The sequence below is a fragment of the Solanum pennellii genome, chromosome 2, assembly GCF_001406875.1.
Source record: "Solanum pennellii chromosome 2, SPENNV200".
NCBI lineage: Eukaryota > Viridiplantae > Streptophyta > Magnoliopsida > Solanales > Solanaceae > Solanum > Solanum pennellii.
In genome coordinates, this window is record NC_028638.1 from 49,294,717 (window position 1) to 49,306,099 (window position 11,383).

At 33.9% G+C, this 11,383-nt stretch overlaps 3 protein-coding genes across 5 annotated transcripts; 2 read left to right on the plus strand and 1 right to left on the minus strand.

The window, feature by feature from the left end:
* Positions 1-943: 943 nt before the first annotated feature.
* Positions 944-2,602, plus strand: LOC107009187 (UDP-glycosyltransferase 43-like). Its single transcript, XM_015208468.2, has one exon. It carries the CDS (start codon positions 986-988, stop codon positions 2,426-2,428), a length of 1,443 nt encoding a protein of 480 aa, XP_015063954.1. The 5' UTR covers positions 944-985; the 3' UTR covers positions 2,429-2,602.
* Positions 2,603-3,216: 614 nt separating this feature from the next.
* On the plus strand, positions 3,217-7,417 carry LOC107011444 (proteasome subunit alpha type-4). 2 transcript variants are annotated; one of them, XM_015210954.2, is made up of 2 exons: positions 3,217-3,365; positions 6,483-7,417. In XM_015210954.2, exon 2 carries the CDS (start codon positions 6,505-6,507, stop codon positions 7,249-7,251), a length of 747 nt encoding a protein of 248 aa, XP_015066440.1. In that variant the 5' UTR covers positions 3,217-3,365; positions 6,483-6,504; the 3' UTR covers positions 7,252-7,417. The 2 variants fall into 2 exon arrangements, with proteins under 2 accessions (XP_015066440.1, XP_027770423.1); XM_027914622.1 differs by lacking the exon at positions 3,217-3,365 and adding an exon at positions 5,772-5,880.
* Positions 7,418-7,822: 405 nt separating this feature from the next.
* On the minus strand, positions 7,823-10,205 carry LOC107011443 (probable polyol transporter 6). 2 transcript variants are annotated; one of them, XM_027914114.1, is made up of 2 exons: positions 9,950-10,205; positions 7,823-9,184 (listed from the first exon to the last, which is right to left on the minus strand). In XM_027914114.1, the coding sequence occupies exons 1-2, from the start codon at positions 10,044-10,046 to the stop codon at positions 7,938-7,940; spliced, it is 1,344 nt and encodes a 447-aa protein (XP_027769915.1). In that variant the 5' UTR covers positions 10,047-10,205; the 3' UTR covers positions 7,823-7,937.
* Positions 10,206-11,383: the final 1,178 nt, after the last annotated feature.

An 11,383-nucleotide genomic window follows, 5' to 3' on the forward strand; every position in this document is an offset into this window, starting at 1 on the left:
AGCCTATATACATATACAGTTCACCTCTCTCTCACTCTCTGCCCTCTCTCTCTCTCTCTCTCTCCTCCCTCTCTCAATCTCGCTTGCCTCTCTCTTCCCTCTCCCAATCTCGCTGCCATTTATACAAATATATATATGTATGATATACAGTTATATACAATTATATACATATACAATTCACCTCTCTCCCACTCTCTGCCCTCTCTCGCTCAACTCTCTCCTCCCTCTATCGATCTAGCTCGCCTCTCTCCTCTCTCTCCCAGTCTCGCTCACCTCTCTCCTAGCTCTCCTAATCTCTCTTGTCATATATACAATTACATATGTATAACATACAATTATTTAACCAATATACATATACAATTCACCTTTCTCCCACTCTTTTCCCCCTCTCTCGTCTCTCCCCTCTCTCTCCCAGTCTCACACACCTCTCTCCTCTATAGAACATATAATTACAAATTGTAATTATCAAACTATAACTATGGAGAATAATTAATTATTTTTAAATGGCTATATATGAAAGTTTCCCTTTTTTTTTAGGGAAAAGACTCAAATATGCCGTTAAACTTTCAGAAAAGGATCTTTTATACCATCAGTTAAAAGTTTGACTCATTTATATCATCAAATGGTGGTTTTGCAAAAACCATTTTGATACGTGATTTGGCCATGTCATCAATTTTTTTAATAAAAAAAATCAACAAAAAAAATAAATTTTTATTCAGAATTTTGATTTTTTTTATTTAAAAATTTGATGACATGGCCAAAAACATCAAAAAAAATTAATTCAATTTTTTTTATTAAAAAATAATGATATGAATGAGTCTTTTCTTTAGTGGTAATAGCATAAATGAACCAAATTTTTAACTAGAATAGAAAAGATTCACCACTAAAAAAAGAAAGACTTGTAGAAAACAGTACTAGTACTTGATAATTTATATATAGTGACCACCTTATCTCCAATTAATTCAAGCCAAATCCTAAAGCAACCATGAAAAGAGGAAAGGTAGTGTTCATTTCAACACCAGCACTTGGCAACATTGTTCCAATTATTGAGTTTGCTAAACTCTTCACTCAAAAAAACAAAAATATTTCAGCCACCATACTCTTAATTAACATCCCTCAAAGACCACTTGTCCAATCCTATATTGACTCTCTCACCACCACCACCACCACCACCGGAAACATCCATTTCCTCTCCCTCCCCGTGGCGGATCCGCCATCGCTCGATCAATTCGACGCAACTATAGGCTTTTTATCGCTATTAATACAAAATCACACGTTACAAGTCAAAAATGCACTTATTGACCTTATTTCAGACTCAGACTCAGGGCAAGTTGTTGGATTCTTTATTGACATGTTTTGTACATCTTTTATTGATGTAGCTAAGGAACTAAACATCCCATGTTATCTCTACTTTGCTTCCCCTGCTACTTTCTTGAGCTTCATGTTACATCTCCCAGTTTTAGATGCTCAAGTTAGTACTAATATTGAGTACAAAGATTCAGCCAATGATTTCAACATTCTTGGTTTTTCCAATCCTGTCCCTATCAAATGTTTCCCTTCATTCATGCTAAAAAGACATATAGATGGTTATTCTTGGTTCCCACATCATGCAAAAAGGTACAAAGAAACAAAGGGTATTATTGTCAACACATTTCAAGAACTTGAACCATATTGCTTAAACTCATTAGTACATACTACTAGTCATGTTGTACCACCAGTTTATCCAATTGGACCAGTAGTGGATCACAATGGACCAGCTCAATGGCATCAAGATTCTTGGGGTCATGAAAATGTTATGAAATGGCTTGATAATCAAGAACCATCATCAGTAATTTTCTTGAGTTTTGGAAGTATGGGAAGTCTTAAAGATTCACAAGTGGTAGAAATAGCAAAAGGTTTGGAGAAAGCAGGACACCCTTTTTTGTGGGCAATTAGAGAAGCACCAAAGGATAAAAGAGAACTTCCAAATGATTATACAAACTTAGAGGAAATTTTACCTAATGGGTTTTTAGAATCAACAAAAGGGAGAGGGCTAGTGTGTGGGTTGGTCCCACAAGTTACAATCTTGGCCCATGAGGCTATCGGAGGATTCGTATCACACTGTGGTTGGAATTCGATTCTTGAAAGTTTATATTACGGAGTGCCAATCGGTACATGGCCAATATATGCAGAGCAACACTTGAATGCATTTGAGTTGGTGAAAGAGTTGGATTTGGCTGTGGAAATCACAATGGATTATAGAGATGGCACCACATTGGTTTCATCAGAGGAAGTAGAAAAAGGGGTTAAAAAATTAATGGATGGTGATGGTGAGGTGAGACAAAAGTTTAAGAAAATGAGTGAGAAATGCAAGGATGTTTGGAAGGAAAATGGCTCATCTTCTAATTTTCTTGGACACTTGATTGAAGAATTAATGGCTGTGATTTGAACAAGGGTTGGCTAGTCCAACTTGGTGGGCTTTGTTTGACTACAAAATTTAGTTGAATTTTATAAAGTGATGAAAATAAATTTTTTTTACTTTATGGTAATTCTACCTAATTATGTAATTTGGATTCAAAAATAATAATAATTAAAGTTACGATGATGAAGTACATCAATAAAACTTTTGTTTTCTAAAAGAGTACGAGTAGATTTGGATTTTTTTTCGTAATAAATGATCGATCTCGATTGAAATTAGTAAGAATAATTTTGATAGATTTATCATATTTTCTTTAAAAAAGTAAGCACTTCAGAAATATTTTTTTTTTTAATTTGTCAATCAAGAAGTTGTTTGTTTTATAATTTAGCTGAATCGCGAAAAGAGAGATATTATTTATTCTTTCATAACATAAGAAAATTCCAATCATCTTCAAAGAAATGTATTGATGTATTTCTAAGAATCGTAAGTTATATTTTGAATGTCTTATTATACTATCATTCTTTGTTTTAACAAGTTATATTAACGATTTCTAGGGCTACCAATTCTTGAGGATGAAATTTGGAATGTGGTATATGACGACTTCCCCAAACTCAAATTCTTGAAATTTTGTAATACCCTCGTTGTAAATCAAATTACTTCAAACTGACTCTTTTGTGACCTTCGAAAAAGTTTGAATAGAGAGAAAATTTCAACCTCAAATTAATCTAATTTCAACCTTGACAGTACTGGCTATATTTTAAATATTTTGGAAAAAAACTGAATATCACTTAAATAGTAGGTTGAAACTGGCTACCAGACGCAATTCCTACTTTAGGCCTCAGCGGACACCCGACCCGACCCGTATAAAAACTTGCGCAAAAAGACTAGCTTCACTCTTCGTCTACATAAAGAAGAGAAAACCTCTCGACTCTTTTCATTGCGCTTCTCTTTAGATCTCACATCTCAGGTATCTTTCTATATCTTCAAATGGCGAATTTTTTTTTCTATTTACCGATGCGTTGATCGATATAAACCCTCTCCCTTTCCCCAATTTCTTGGTATTTTTCTTGATTTTTGTAATGTTTTTTTTGTTGAACTCACTGATGGGTTTGTGTTATTCTATTGATAAGTAAATTAGTTGAACTTCTTGGGTTATATTTTCAAGAAAATGTATGGAAAATTTTGGGTTTTTTTGTGAAAGTAGGAAGAGGGTTTACATGAGAAGGACTTTAATTGATCCCTTGCAAGTAAATGATAATTGACGACAAATATTTTACTAGTGGCGCGATAAGTTCATTTCTATAGCAGCTCTGGTTGTAAAGAATTGTTTTAATTAGAAAAAAAAGAGAGACAAATTTCATTAAGATGTGCAATGGAGACAATTTAGCTTTTGGGTGTCACTAGTTAGGGAAGTTGGGTGGATATCTGGTGTTTATGAAGTACAAGTTGCAGAATACGACTAGGGTTTTAACCCCTGCCCAGGAGCTCTCGCACCTTTTAGCTCCGTCGGTGACTCGAACCCTAACCTTAGGGTTGGGGATTGGAGGGTGATTGCTATGTGAGCAACCCGTCCTGTCGTATGACCTGATTTAGGTAGTTATGCCATGGTGTTTTTGGTGTATATTTGAAAAGATAAATAACAGCACCACATGTTATAGGAGGGTTTTGAATGACATGATCAATTTATAAAAAAATCTTCATTTGGAATGTCCATTGAAGTCTTCTTTAGGATGGTTTTGAGTGTGGAATTCATGTATACTGTATTGAATAACTGTACCGACCTCAGTTGAAGATTCAAGTGTTAAAAAGGAGATAGATCTAGTTAGTGTTTGTCTACATTGATTCTTCCCCTTGTAGTAAACAATAGTTCCTTAGCAGTTAAAGGCATGTTTAGTCTAAGTTGTAAGATTGCTGCAGTGTTTACTGAGTTTTAATACTATACCCACTTGGCGTTGTTAACTCTCGATTTTATAGTTCCTTTCTTATCTCTTCTTTTTGAACAATGCTCAAGTTCTTGTGCCAATAAGGAGTCCCCTGCTGAAGTATTAGATTTTATTGGAATATAAGGGAGTGATAGGGTGAATGTACCAAACTTTAGCCTTAATCTACAGAAACCTAATATAAGAAGATTTCTGATCCTGACAGCTAATAGTTTACCTTAGCTGCCTTAAACCCCTTCTTACAATTAGTCCTTTTTATTATCCTCTGTTCAACTTTTACAAAAAAAAAAATCTTGGAGCGACCCATCATCAATCTCTGGTAAACATTTGATGCTTTCTTAATTGAAATCTAGGATAATATTTAACCTTGGATCACATTGCTCCTGATTTGATTTCTTGAGAAGTTATCTCCGTTGTATCAAGTGCAAACTGTATCCTGTATCCAATAAGTATACAGTTGAGCAACTCTTAAAATCTTTTGGTTTCAATTGCAAGAACTGAAGTTGACACTGGTGGTACTAGCCTCCAGTCTGGCAGTTGTATTTATCTTACTCTAGTGGGCAAGCCACATCTTAGTGTTTCAAGTAAGATTTATGACAAAGGGATTTGTCTTCTTTGCTTTTGCTACTAGTAAAATTCTACCAGAACCTACCAAATTCATGAGTCTGCAATCACTCGAAGTAGAGCTCTTCCCCACAAACAATTCTCCCTCCAAGTTTTTCACATTTCCTTTGGAACTTAATACGCAATAATGCAAGTGCGTTTTTCTTCTTTTTGATTCAAATCCTAAGAAGTTGCACCATAAATTCTGTTATGTCCCCAGTCGTAATTCCTTTTGGCTCATTGCCGTGACTTGTATAGTCTCTTCCATTTGCAACTTGCATTGTGATCTTGTTGCCCACAATGGCCTTGCTAATGATTCCCTTTTCGACAAACTGGACAGTATTTTCAGAAGGTTCCTTGCCTTGTTGAATCTCAAAAGGTGCTGGACTTGATGAAATTAATCCTCCTAATAATCATTGTTTAATCTGTCATTAGCTCTTTTAGCTGCCCATTCTGTCTTGAGTTCCCATCGTTAATGAAGTGAAAGTGGTAAACAAGCTGCTTTGGTTGGTACCACTAAGAAATTGTACAGTTTGATGCCTACCAAAATAAAACGGAAAGAACAGACTTGTTATTTTCTTAATCTATAGCAGATAAATATAGATTAGCTGACACTGACCTCAAGTTAGAAGAAAAATAGAAAAGAAAACTCAGATCTAACTAATGATTTTTATACTTGTTATCTTCTGGCAATCCTTGTTGCTGCTCCTTATTTAGCTAACTGCATATTCAAGTTTTTCTCAGTTAAAATTTCTTCTCTCTAAATGTAATTCATTCACATGCCAAATGACCCTTAATTTTGGAATGCTAAACTGCTCCTTTTAGTTTGTTTTGAGAAGCACAGGGAAGGGTTAGCAGTTAGCACTCTGAAACATTTTTTTATGAGATAAGGAATTCATTAAATGACATCATGAAGTGTTAGCTCCAACTTCATCTTGGGTATGTATTTTGCACTACTTGGCATGTATTGGACTATGCCAAACTCCTGACTTATCTGCTGCATAGTTGAAACAGCGAGGGTCTCAAAAAGAAATCCCAAAAAACTTGGAATACTATTTCTCAGGCCATTTGGTGGACAGTTGGCTTGAAAGAAATAGCAGAATTTTCAAGGGAAAAGAAGAAATATACTTAGCTTTGAACACAAACGTATTTATTTGCTAGCTTTTTGGTGAAACCTGGTTCTTGTACATGATGTAGATGCAATGTTAGATACAATCGAGGAGTTGCACCTTCTTTATTCATGCATTTGCTTAGTGCAAGCTCATCTATAAAATCTCTTATTACCAGTATCACTGTACACACTTCAAATGTCCACAAGTTTATCCATACAGGTGGGAAGTCCCTGAGGTTGACAATTTTCAACTTCAACTCTTGTGGGGACTTATATTTTGTTTTGACTCAGTTTTGTATCTTTCTTTCTTTTGTGTTTTCCGACATGCTCGTTAGTTAGACTTATTCATGGGAAGGGTAAAAAAATGAACCATGTTTTATGTGCTCTGAAATTTTTATCTAACTAGCTCGAGTTATGTAAATTTATTCAGGTATTCTGCAGTAACCAAAAAAATGTCACGAAGGTATGATAGCCGTACAACAATCTTCTCCCCAGAAGGTCGTCTCTACCAAGTTGAGTACGCAATGGAGGCTATTGGAAATGCAGGTAGTGCTATAGGCATCTTGTCCAAGGATGGGGTGGTGTTGGTAGGTGAAAAGAAAGTTACATCTAAGCTGCTTCAGACCTCAACTTCAAGTGAGAAGATGTACAAGATCGATGATCATGTGGCATGCGCTGTAGCTGGAATTATGTCTGATGCCAACATACTGATCAACACAGCCAGGGTTCAGGCTCAGCGCTATACGTTCGCTTATCAAGAACCCATGCCAGTTGAGCAACTTGTTCAGTCACTATGTGACACCAAGCAAGGTTACACACAGTTTGGTGGGCTTCGCCCTTTTGGTGTTTCATTTCTCTTTGCAGGTTGGGATAAAAACTATGGCTTCCAACTTTACATGAGCGACCCAAGTGGAAATTACGGTGGTTGGAAAGCCGCAGCAATTGGAGCAAACAACCAGGCAGCTCAATCAATTCTTAAGCAGGATTACAAGGATGATATCACAAGGGAAGAGGCCGTTCAACTTGCTCTTAAAGTGCTTGGTAAGACAATGGACAGCACTAGCCTCACTTCGGAGAAACTTGAACTTGCTGAGGTATTTCTCTCTAACGGGAAAGTCAAGTATCAAGCATGCTCTCCCGAAACTCTGAACAAAATGTTGGTGAGTGCTGGACTGACTCAACCTACAGCAGAAGAATAGTCTTAGAATGCCTTCCAATCTAGCATATGACATCATTGAACTCTCTCTACGCCATGTGTGACATGTTGTACTAAAACTAAGTGGTGGATTTGTCTTCTTACAACTGCATGCATATTTATGTCAAATGCTTTCCAGTTTGAATTTTGTTTTGGATTACTTCATCATTTGTTGTTATCGTGCTACTTTACTGCATTTGACATGTTTGTGCCTCTGTTTGCCTGAGAAAGAAAAGAACACACAACATACCCTCCATCTTTCTCTTTTTTAACTTGATGCAACTACCGTGAGGAGGTAGGGGAAGAAGGTGAGATCTTTTCATCTTGTAGCTATCCATTTTATACATTATTTCCTTCCTCCCACTAGTAACTATTTAGTCCTCTGAAGCTGAGGATTTTGGTTATGTAGTGGTGATTATACCAAAACAGAAGGTATGATGATTATTCAGAATGGAAGGAATAATGTGCAAGTAGAAGGTACGTTTATCATTTTTAAGGTCTTGGATATATGTTTAACTTATGTGATCGCATGAATGTCTACATAAAGCTTATCATCATGACCTCTCACAAAAATGTAAAAACACTTTGGACATAATCAGATAGTTTCATATCATAATATAATGTTAAAATATTACTATTTACAATTACATAAATATATACTAAGTGTCAACTCCTGCATGCTCTCAATGCCTATTTGTTGAAATTATCTGAGGATTTGCTTCTAGTGAAAACAGATTCCATTTCTTCCAAAGACTTTCCTTTAGTCTCAGGGCACATGAAATAGAAGAAAATCAAAGCCACCAAAGAGACTGCAGCAAACATGAAAAAAGCACCTCCAGTTGTAATTGCTTCAGAAATGGACAGAAAACTCATAGAAACAGTAGCATTCATCAACCTATTAACAGCAACACCAATACCAGCACCCAATGCCCTATACCTTAGAGGAAATATCTCAGTACTATAAACCCAAGTAACTGGACCAAGACCAATATTGAAAAACATCACAACTGCATAAGTTGTAACTATACTAAGTACCAAAGCCCAAATGAGTGTCCCACCAGAATTCTCTGCAATTGTCAAGAAAAAACCAAGTCCAGTTAATGTCACTACCATGCCACCTAAACTTGTTAACAACAATTTTCTTCTCCCAATTCTGTCAATCAAGAAAGTAGATAGCACTATAAATGTAAATTTTGTTAGTCCAACTCCAACTGTGGCTAGTATTTGCTTCCTAGTGTCACGTACACCTGCTTTCGCGAAAATCTTGTGACTATACAATATAACAGCTTCAATACCAGTTGCATGTTCAAAGAAATGAATTCCAACACCAGCTAATAAAATCCATCTTAGTGTTGGAGTTGGTTTCAACAACAATTCTTTCCAAACCCCATGTGTTTGTGCTGATTCAGGAATCTTAACAATGTCATCGTTACAATTCTCATCGATTCCTACAGCCTCTTTAATATCCCTGAGACGAATTTCAGCTTCTTGATTGGAATTAGAAACTTTGTACAGTATTTTCTTGGCTTCTCCTAGACGGCCTTGCATAATAAGCCATCTAGGGGACTCTGGCATTTTAAGAATGCCAATCGCCAAGAGAAGTGAAGGAATTGCTGCAATTCCTAACATTATTCTCCAACCAAGTTCAAGGTATAACCGCGAAAAAATGTAATTAGATAAATAACCAAGTAAAATACCAACACTTATTCCGATTTCTGGTAGAGAAGTTAAAAATCCACGTGACGATGGTGATGAGACTTCTGCTGAATAAATAGGTGCTATCATAAGTGCAAATCCAACACCAACACCAGCAATACATCTTCCAACTAATAGTGCTATATAAGATGGTCCATATCCCATTAAAATTGATCCAATCATGAAAATTACTGAAGCTACTAGTATAGTGTTACGTCTTCCAATTTTATCAGATGTTCTTCCTGCACAAAGTGACCCAACTAAAGCACATAAATTTAGAATCCCTGCTAATATTTCTGTTTTGGCATCATTGATTTGGAATTCTTTTTTCACATATATCATTGCTCCACTCATAACACCAGTATCTAACAAAATAAAAAAAAAAACATAAAATTAGTGTTAGAACATATTAACACTATACTTTTTCTTTTCTTATCGTTTATATATTCTTCCTTCGCTTCCTATTTATGTGACACAATTTGACTTGACACAAAAGATTTTTTCGAACAGTCTCAACGTCCTCGTTGAGAGTCACTCTGCGAGACGTCTAATAGTCTCTGACTTGGTCTTCGAATCCTAAGTCTCAGCCCCTTCCCGGCTTGCCTCGCTCTCGGGTTGGCCCTTCTCCTTGACTAAGTAGTATTCCACTCGTGCGGTGGTCTAAAACATCTGTTGGCCATTTTAAAGGGTAAAAAGAGATTTTCAAAGTAGAATTGTTTTCAATTATAGAAATATGACATTTAAAAAAAAAAAAATTAACAAAAAGTATGTCACATAAATTGAGACAGAGAAAGTAATTAATAATAACGATGCTAGTTACAATCAAAAGATATTTACAAAATCGTCGTTAGCTGAATAATTCATTGACATGTGAATGTAGAACTTTTTTCATCATAAGGAATGTTTTAGCTCCTTAATAAATTGAATTTAGATTAACCAAGACACTATATTTCGAATATCAAAAAAAGAAAGAAGGATAATTTGAAGTAATGAAGAATAAAACTTACCATAACCAAATATGATAGATATCATAGAAGCAACAATTGCACAAGCACATGCATATTTGTTAACCTTTGTAGGATTTTCTCCACTATCATTCTCCATTTTTTCCCGATGCAATAGCCTAAAATAGAAATTGGTCTTTGTTTTTATAAATAAATCATCCAAATAAGATAGTAAAATTCTATAATATATATTTAGATATCTATAATAAAAAAACAAATCCAATTTCTATCCTAGTCCTTCTTTACTAAAATATGTGTTTTCCAAAAAAAAGAACATAATCTGTAAAGAATTTATACTATGTGGATAATAATGATAAGAATTACAAGTCACAGATGAGTCCTAATTGTAGGATTGAACCTGTGACCCTCCATATCCAACGCCGGCATTATATGGATAGTATTGATATTTATTCGTGGTATTCGAATCAATTTGTATATAAAATTTTGAATGTTATATTGAATTTATGTTAGCGATAAAAATGTAATTAAAATCTGATTAGATCAATATTTCAGTTATTATAAATAAAATCTTTGTTCCTGAAATAACATAAATAAAGTAACTTCAGTTAGACTCTAATTTAGGCCTTAGTTGAAGTAACTTTTGGGGGTGATTAACTGAAAAGCAAATTTTAAGGTGTCATTTGGCGTTATGTAGGTATTTATTATTTAAATTTTAATTTTTGTTATATTAATTATTTTATCTTAAAAAATTATAAATTATATAATTAAATTGTTAATTAAATATCGTACTTGATATATAAAATGTTATAAATAGCAATCAATAAGTTGCTATCAAACATGATATTAATTATACTACTTTTAATGCAAGAATAAATCAATTCATGACTAACAAGTTCCATAAAAGATATTCCTTCAATTTTAACTTGTTCAATTTAAAAAAAGACATTTCTTTTAAAATAATAAATTTAATATTATATTCAAAAGATAATCTAGTAATATTATTTTTTAAAATGTGTAAAATGTTTTAAAAAATACAAGTCAATAGGACAGTTAAAGTTAGATCGAGACTGTATTTTCTAATTTAATTTCTACTTTTACTTATTATATATGTCTTTAAAAATGTAATGAGTAAATATGTTTGAGACTTTATCAATTAATATGGATAAAATAATAAATTTAATACATCAATCATTATTTTTTAAATATTTCTTAATAAGTGTATCAAATCAAAGTTCGAAAAAGTACTATTTACACTTTAAAAAATAATTAATTTTAAGGGCAGAATGAGGAAATAATTAACCAATTCTATCTCAATTTCGTGAATTTAGTAATTCCTTAATTTATTATTGACTTGATATATTTCTTAAGGATTAAAAGATAAAATGATAATTTTTACAATCTAACTTTTTGAGTTTAAAATAATTAAGAAATAATTACAGTTAATAATAATGATAAATTAGAAATTAAGTGATTATT

Excerpts from the sequence above, each read along its gene's own strand:
- LOC107011443 (XM_027914114.1), bottom strand. The coding sequence starts at position 10,046 with ATGGAGAATGATAGTGGAGAAAATCCTACAAAGGTTAACAAATATGCA. Across the intron at positions 9,185-9,949 it reads ATCTATCATATTTGGTTATG|GAAGAACATCTGATAAAATT; the intron begins GTAAGTTTTATT and ends CACTTTGTGCAG.
- LOC107009187 (XM_015208468.2), top strand. The coding sequence starts at position 986 with ATGAAAAGAGGAAAGGTAGTGTTCATTTCAACACCAGCACTTGGCAAC.
- LOC107011444 (XM_015210954.2), top strand. The coding sequence starts at position 6,505 with ATGTCACGAAGGTATGATAGCCGTACAACAATCTTCTCCCCAGAAGGT.